The sequence below is a fragment of the Propithecus coquereli genome, unplaced genomic scaffold, assembly GCF_000956105.1.
Source record: "Propithecus coquereli isolate 6110/MARCELLA unplaced genomic scaffold, Pcoq_1.0 Scaffold1930, whole genome shotgun sequence".
In the NCBI taxonomy this organism is placed as follows: domain Eukaryota; kingdom Metazoa; phylum Chordata; class Mammalia; order Primates; family Indriidae; genus Propithecus; species Propithecus coquereli.
Window position 1 is genome coordinate 2,317 of NW_012144191.1, and position 7,633 is coordinate 9,949.

A 7,633-nucleotide genomic window follows, 5' to 3' on the forward strand; every position below is an offset into this window, starting at 1 on the left:
GCCAGGTTTCTAGGTGGGAGTGCTTCTCTGTTGGGGTCAGGGCCAGGGGCCAGGGGATATCAACAGTAGCCAGTGGGGAGACAGGTGGCTACTTGGCACTGAACCCGGTGGTAGGAATCTGGTGGGAGCCAGGTTGGGGTGATGGGTGTGGGACTTCATTCTGGGACAAGCACCAGTCTTGTCCTTGGCCAGGGAGGGCTGGGATTAACACTTCTGTACCTACCACGCCCTTAAATAGGGGGTCATTAACTGTGACTTTCAAATTTGCCTTTCTGACCTTTCCTAAGGGACATTCTTCTCTCTTCTTCATTCTCTTTTCAAACGCAGTTTATATGTTATAATCAGTGCGTAAATCCAATTTTGAGCCTGATTTTTGTGCTGCCTACAACTTGGCAGGGCTCACTTGAGGCACCTATGGCTCGGGCCCTTGGTGGCAGGCTCTTGGGTGCTCCTGGGAAGAGGGACAGGAGACGCTGGCCTTGGCCTGGGTGGGGATGGAGGGCATGTTGGGGGTGTCTCCACCTCTAAGAACCATTGTGGTGCTCGCTTTGGCAGCACATATACTAAAATTGGAACGATACAGAGAAGATTAGCATGGCCCCTGCACAAGGATGACATGCAAATTCATGAAGCGTTCCATTATTAAAATATAATATTCAAAATTTTAAAAAATTAAAAAAAATTTATATAAAAAAACCCCAAAAGAACCATTCTGATGCTGCCACCTGATGTGGCTGTGGGCTGGTGGGGACTGTGAGCAGCCTTTGGGGTTGGGGGGCTTGTCCTCGCTCATGTCCTGTCCCTCCCTCACCCCTGCAGGAGAAGGAACGCCAGCGCCTGGAGAACCTACGGCGGAAGGAGGAGGCTGAGCAGCTGCGCAGGCAGAAGGTGGAGGAGGACAAGAGGCGGCGGCTAGAGGAGGTGAAGCTGTAAGTGGCCTGGCTCCCAGCCCCAACCTGCCCCAGCCTTAGCAGGGCCCCCCATGACTACCCTGTGCCCCGCAGGAAGCGTGAAGAGCGCCTCCGCAAGGTGCTGCAGGCCCGCGAGCGGGTGGAGCAGATGAAGGAGGAGAAGAAGAAGCAGATCGAGCAGAAGTTTGCTCAGATCGATGAGAAGACTGAGAAGGTGTGAGCTTGGGCTGGGGTGGCCGAGCCTCGGGTGGGCTGGGCCCTGAGCGCGCCCAAGCAGTTCAGACTGGGTGGCCTGAGGGTTGGGACTGGACTTCTTGGAAAGTTACAGGTTCGAGGCCCTGTACCCCTCTCCTGTTTGCCCCACGGGCCCTGGAGTCCACTTGGAGCTAGGCTGAGAGTTGAAGCTCTCAGCTGTGGGTTTTCCCAGCAGCCCTTTGCGAGTGGGTGGTCTGATGTTCCTGGGCAGGACCAGCTTCTGGCATCTTTTTCCCTGGGCTGTGGGGAACAAACCAGGTGTGCAGGGCCAGGGAGTGTCTGTCACTCAATGTTCTGGGCCCCACACTGCAGGGTTGAGTGTGGGGCTGCTGCAGTGGGCGCATGTGGGTGGGCTCTGCAGGCCAAGGAGGAGCGGCTGGCAGAGGAGAAAGCTAAGAAAAAGGCAGCGGCCAAGAAGATGGAGGAGGTGGAGGCGCGCAGGAAGCAGGAGGAGGAGGCTCGCAGGCTCAGGTGGCTGCAACAGGTGCGTATACAGGAGGGCCTTGGAGAGGAGGTTGGCAGGATGGGCACTGTCTAAGCGCCATGGGGACCTGCTGGACCACTTTGTGGGGTTGTTCCTGGCAATGGTGCTGCTTCAAGCCCAGAAGGACATTTGGCAGATGCCTCCAGGAGGGAGATGGTGACTAGAACCTGCCTTCTGTAGAAGTGGCAGTTGAAGGGTTAACCACACACACACTTGGAGCCAGACTTCCATCTCAGCTGTGTTATTTTTTAGCTCTGTGACCTTGGGCTGGTTACTTGATCTCTCTGTGCTTCCATTACTTCAAGTAGCAGTGGTGCCTACATGATAGGGTTGTTGTGAGGATTAAATGTGTCGATGTATGTAAAGTGCTCAGGTAGTGCCCGGCACATGCTAAATGTTCTCTACATGACTGCTCTTACCATCCATCCCTGGAATGTTCCACCGAGCTCTTCCTGGGGACTGTCAGTCTTAACAATTCTAGGGAATGCGGATCTGTCATTAGGGCTTGCGTTATTGATAACTAAGGTTTCTTATTTACTCTGTGCTAGGCACTGTTCTATGTGTGTTATGCATATAAACTCAGCAACTCTGTGTGGTGTAGATATGACTGTTGTCCCCATTTTATGGATGAGGAAACCTTGACCAGAGGCATTAAGCGGCTTGCCCAGTGTCACACAGCTGAGTCTGGCTCCAGAGTCCCTCACCTGCTGAATCTGCTGCTGCAGCAGCAGAAGTTGTCACAAGATGCTTTTCCAGGCTGGTGGTGGTGATTCTTGCAGAGCCTTCCTTGGGGCGTCCCGCGGATCTGCCCCTGTGTTGGTCGATATGAGGCACCTGGGCTGTGGCAGGGGCAGGCCCTTTGCCCCCCAGTAGCCTCCTCCCCTGTGGGCACTGTCCTGCCTCTCTGGCCCAGGCCTGGCCACAGCGCCGACCTTGCTCTCCATCTCAGGAGGAGGAAGAGCGGCGGCACCAGGAGCTGCTGCAGAAGAAGAAGGAGGAGGAGCAAGAGCGGCTGCGGAAGGCGGCCGAGGCCAAGCGGCTGGCAGAGCAGCGTGAGCAGGAGCGGCGCGAGCAGGAGCGGCAGCTGGCAGAGCAGGAGCGCAGGCGGGAGCAGGAGCGGCTCCAGGCTGAGAGGTGAGGGGCCCGCTGGCCAGGCAGCGCCTGCCCTCTGGGTGTGGCCCTCACTTAGGTGCAGCCCCCACTTCCACTGGGGGGTTTGCAGGTGCTTTCCTTGGCTTCACATCCAGAGGCCCACAGCTGGTGGCCTACCTGGCTAGCCTGCCCATTGGCTGCAGGAGATTCAAGGAGTGATGGGCAGGCCTGCCTTGTCTTGGTTCCACCTCCAGCTGCATGTGCTGACCCCTTTGGTGTCTTTTCCTCAACTGACGGGCTGGGGGATCATAGAATGAGTTAGTATTTCTCAACAGGGCCACCATGGGCATTTTCGGGAGAAGAGATCTTTGTGGTACATTGCAGGAACTTAGCATCCTTGGCCCCTGTCCCCACTAAATAAACATACCTCCCCTGGAGGTGATGGTAACTCAGGCTGCCCCACCAGCATTTCTGACTGCCTGCCATTGGGAACTGTGGATCCAGGGACCCCTGAGGTCTTCCAGTTCTGCAGATACAGTGGTCTCTGTGCAATAGACAGGAATTCCACATGTAGTTTTACAGGCATTTATCCAGGGCCCACCCTGCATCTGGCTCTGCTGAGTCCCGGGGACACCAAGGGGGACAAGCCACACTCACTGTTGGCCAGGAGATAGGTATGGGACCCCGTGCCTGTGAGTGTGGACGTAGAGAACTGTGCCGGCATGTGTGTGCAGACACGCAGGCCCGGCAGCTGTCCCCTCTCGTACCTGCACCTCCTGGAAAACACCAGGCAGCACTTTTTTCTGTGTCCATCTTTGGGTGGCTGCAGGCTTATTGGACAAGTGAGGAGTCACAGCCAGAGGGCTGGACTGCATCAGGGCCATCTGATTGACACAAAGTTTTCTGGTCCTTTGGCAGAGTCAGACGTAGAAGTCTGGGAAGGGAAGAAAGTGCGGGGGGCAGTTAACGTGTGTGGTTTAGAGTTGCATGGTGCCAGCGGGCCTGAGGACTTTGAGGGTGATGGTGTGATAGTCATAATGTTGGCAGCTTTACACACATTTCTTTATTGAATCCTCACTTGAAGCCCACTGTGGTGTGGGACCATCAGCTCCACTTCACAGACAGGGAAATAGAGAGGTTCAGTGACTGTCGAGGGTCATGAACGAGTGCATAGTGGAGGTGATTCCAAAGCCCATCAGCAGCCCCTCCCTTGCTTCATGCTTGGAGCCAGGGGTCTGTCCTGCAGGTCAGGATGAATAGAAGCAGCATGCACAGGTGGGGAACCTGCAGCCTTGGGGCCACACGTGGCCTTCTGGATCCTTGAGTGCAGCCTTTTGACTGAATCCAGATTTTACAGAACAAATCCTTTTAATACATTTGGATCATCCCATTTGATTCTTGTGATGACCCTGGAGGAAACGTGTTACAATCTCCATTGTGTAAAAGTGAAGTGAGGCTTAGAGACTTAAGTTGCGAGGAAGAGAGTGGGGGCCAAATCTTGGTAGACTGCAAAGGTCGCCCTCCCTGCACCCTCGGTGTGCACACGCCTGGCCTTTGGGGCAGAAGTGCAGCATTGGCTCTAAGCTGGGTGCCCATTATGCCATCCCCCCATCTAGGGCTTGTCCTGCTGTGACTGGCTTCCCTAGCAGGGATGGAATGGGGCTTGGGGCTCTGCTTACTGCCCTGATGGGCTCTTGCTTGGTCCTCAGGGAGCTGCAGGAGAGGGAGAAGGCCCTGCGGCTGCAGAAGGAGCGGCTGCAGAGGGAACTGGAGGAGAAGAAGAGGAAGGTGAGGCGAGCTCTAGGAGTGGCGGCTCCCGTGGAGTCTGTGCTGTAGGCTGGTGTGGGCTCCTGCTGCAGAGGCTGCGTGGGGAGGGCAGGACAGGGCACGGCTCCCCAACACCCTGTTGCTGCCTGGGTTCTAGGAAGAACAGCAGCGTCTGGCTGAGCAGCGGCTGCAAGAGGAGCAAGAGAAGAAAGCCAAGGAGGTGGCAGGGGCCAGCAAAGGCCTGAACATGACTGTGGACGTGCAGGTGCGTCCTTGGGCGCTGGTGGAGGCCCCCAGGGAAGAAAGACCCCCACTCTGATCACTTTCTTTCCAATAGCCTGAGGCACAGACCTCATATATTAGGAAACCAAGGAAGAGGATGGTTACACTTGGCCCAGTTGTTTTTACTATTTTTAATATGTATATTCTTCCTTATTCTAAAAGTAGATTTCGTTTAAAAAAAGAAAGTGAACTTTATGTGAGTATAAAGTTAAAAAAAAAACACAAGGAGGGACCCTCAGGAAAACCAAGCTGGTGTGTGTGCTTCTAGATTTTTACATTTTGTACAGAGACATACACACAGATTCTCACTCTCTCTCTCGAATACTCATACACATACATATTTTTAAATAGGCACATACAATTTGGCAGTTTGATTTTTTTCCCTTTTTTCCCCATTTACTGTATTGTAGACATCTATTTCCACATACGTAAATCTCTTATTTTCGGTGGCTGTGTACCAGACAGTTGTGCTGGCATTTAGCCAGCTCCTGTTGATATGCATTTAATCTATTTTCAGTTCAGTGCTGTTACCAAACAAAAGACATTTTCATTCCAGCATAGTTAAGATGTTGAAAACTTGGGAGTTAGTAATGTCCATCCACAAGGGATGGTTACTTTGCAAATCCTATAGTCCGCTGGAGCTGTTCCCAGGAGGTGAATTGGAAAAAAAGTCTGGAAAAAAGTCTGCAGTATATTAGACCTTAACATGAAAAAGGAAGATGCAGAGTCCTGTATGTCCTATGACTTTTTAAAATGAAAAAGTGACCGCTGAACCTTTTTGAATTTCCGGTGAGATGGGGGGAGGTGACTGGCACCCCTCGGAGGTGAGATGCAGGAATGCAGTGGAGGGTTATTTTTTCCAGTCTCCAGATTGTACCTCCTATCAAATGACTCCACAAGGGCCCAAGAGACCCCCCAAGATCAATCCGGATGACTATGGGATGGATCTGAACAGCGATGACTCCACTGATGACGAGGCCCAGCCCCGGAAGCCCATCCCCACCTGGGCTAGAGGTGAGCAGGGCCCAGGCTCCCCAGGACACTTGGTGCCCTCCTCCTGTCCTCACCTTCCAGGGTCCTGGAAGTAAGGGTGGGTCGCTTCAGGTGTTGGGAGGCTGTTGTGCCCGTGGGCTGGTGGCTTGAGACATTGGCCTTGGGCCTGTGCCCGAGGGAGGGTGGAGCACCCTAAGGCCGATGGGCTTAGAGTCCCACCCAGCAGGGCCAAAGAGACTTGGACCGAAATAAGCAACCCAGGGCAGGAGTAGAGCTGAGAGTGGTGACAGGGTTTAGGGAGAGTGCTTAGAGCTGGAGCCGGGGCTTCCAGCCAGCTGGGGACGGCAGAACAGGCCCTGAGGAGGGGCGTGGGCACTGGAGCAGGATTTGACCGGAGTTTACAGGCCCCAGCATTTAGACAGGAGTGTGGGTGAGTGTGACTGTGCTGCCTCAGGTCAGGGCGCCAGGCCTGCCAGAGTGACGGGGGCCAGTAGGGACAATGGGTGCTTTGCAGTGTTTGCTGGGGTGGGGGCCAGGGTGGGGTGCAGACTCCCTGGAGGGAAGGGCTTAGAATCCCGGAGCAGGTCAGTGCTCTCCAGAAAACAACCTGCTTTCATGAGTCTCACTTCATTTGAACCCTGAAGTAACTGGAATCTGCCTTAGTCTCCTTAACTACTAGTTTGAAGTCACATGGGAGGTGGCAGCAAGCAGGGGCTGCAAAGCCACCTAACTGTAGTTGACTGAAGATGGCTTAAACAGTTCCTTCATCTGTGCGATGGTGGTGATGAGAAGACCCAGCTGAGAAGGTTTATCAAGAGTGCCGTGAGCCCTTAGAGTAGCACCTGGAGCCGAGCAGGGGCTGGGGGTATCTTTCCCTGATCACCCAGGGTCTCCTTCAACCTTGTTGCTGTGGCTGTATCCTCCCACATCCTCGGCCCAGGGGCCCCCTCGGCCTGCATCTTGCGCCTTGGGGCCTGTGGGCTTGATGAGAAGCAGCTGACCAAGGTGGTTGAGGGTGGTCACGTGCTTAAGCTCTGGAGTTGGACTTGTCTCCAAACCTGGGCTCTGCCATTATTAGCTGTATGCCTTTGGGCACATCTCCCCTTCTGTGCAATGGGGAGAATAAGTACCTGCCTCCCAGGTGGTGAGGGGGACAGTGAGCTCACATAGTCTAGGGTTCAGCGTGTGCCTGGCCCACACGAACTCTTGAGGACTTTGTGCAAGTTAAGCTGCTGGCAAAGGCAGTGAGAAGGTAGAGCAAGAGTGATCTCAGTGTTTGCTGGTGCAGGCAGGAGGGGGGCCCTGAAAGAGACATGGTGGGCTGAAGAGGGTGACAGGATGGGGTGGTTCATGGAGCGCCCCAAGGCAGTGACTAGCTTCGTGTTCCCCCGCAGGCACCCTGCTTAGCCAGGCCATAATCCACCAGTACTACCACCCACCGAACCTTCTGGAGCTCTTTGGAATCATTCTCCCACTGGACTTGGAGGACATCTTCAAGAAGAGCAAGCCCCGCTACCACAAGCGCACCAGCTCCGCAGTCTGGAACTCACCACCGCTGCACGGCACCAGAGTCCCCGGCAGCCTGGCCTATAGCCTAAAGAAGTACTGAGGCAGGCCCATGGCCTTGCCAGCGGTCTCAACTCCTATTTGTGTCTGTCCATTTCTGTGTTGGTCTGGTGCCCTCCTCCTGGTACGCCATGGCGGGGGGCTTAGTCAGGTGTATATACATGTCCTCTGTGTGCCGGTGTTTCTGCTGCAGGTGGCAGGTGGCCCTGGGCCTGTTTGGAAGATGGGCTTGGTGGGTGGTTGGGGAAGAACGAGGCCCAGCTCACCTGGCCTGCAGACAGCA

General features: G+C 54.7%; 1 protein-coding gene across 1 annotated transcript; it reads left to right on the forward strand.

Annotated features, from left to right (window-relative positions):
• Nucleotides 1–761: 761 nt before the first annotated feature.
• Nucleotides 762–7,393, forward strand: LOC105809436 (inner centromere protein-like; the record flags this gene model as incomplete). The annotated part of the gene is made up of 9 exons (XM_012643249.1): nt 762–929; nt 1,005–1,125; nt 1,528–1,650; nt 2,600–2,737; nt 3,661–3,668; nt 4,452–4,530; nt 4,667–4,774; nt 5,700–5,805; nt 7,179–7,393. Coding segments are annotated over 9 exons (1,066 nt in total), but the record flags the coding sequence as incomplete, so codon positions are not given.
• Between the last annotated feature and the right edge of the window lie 240 nt (nt 7,394–7,633).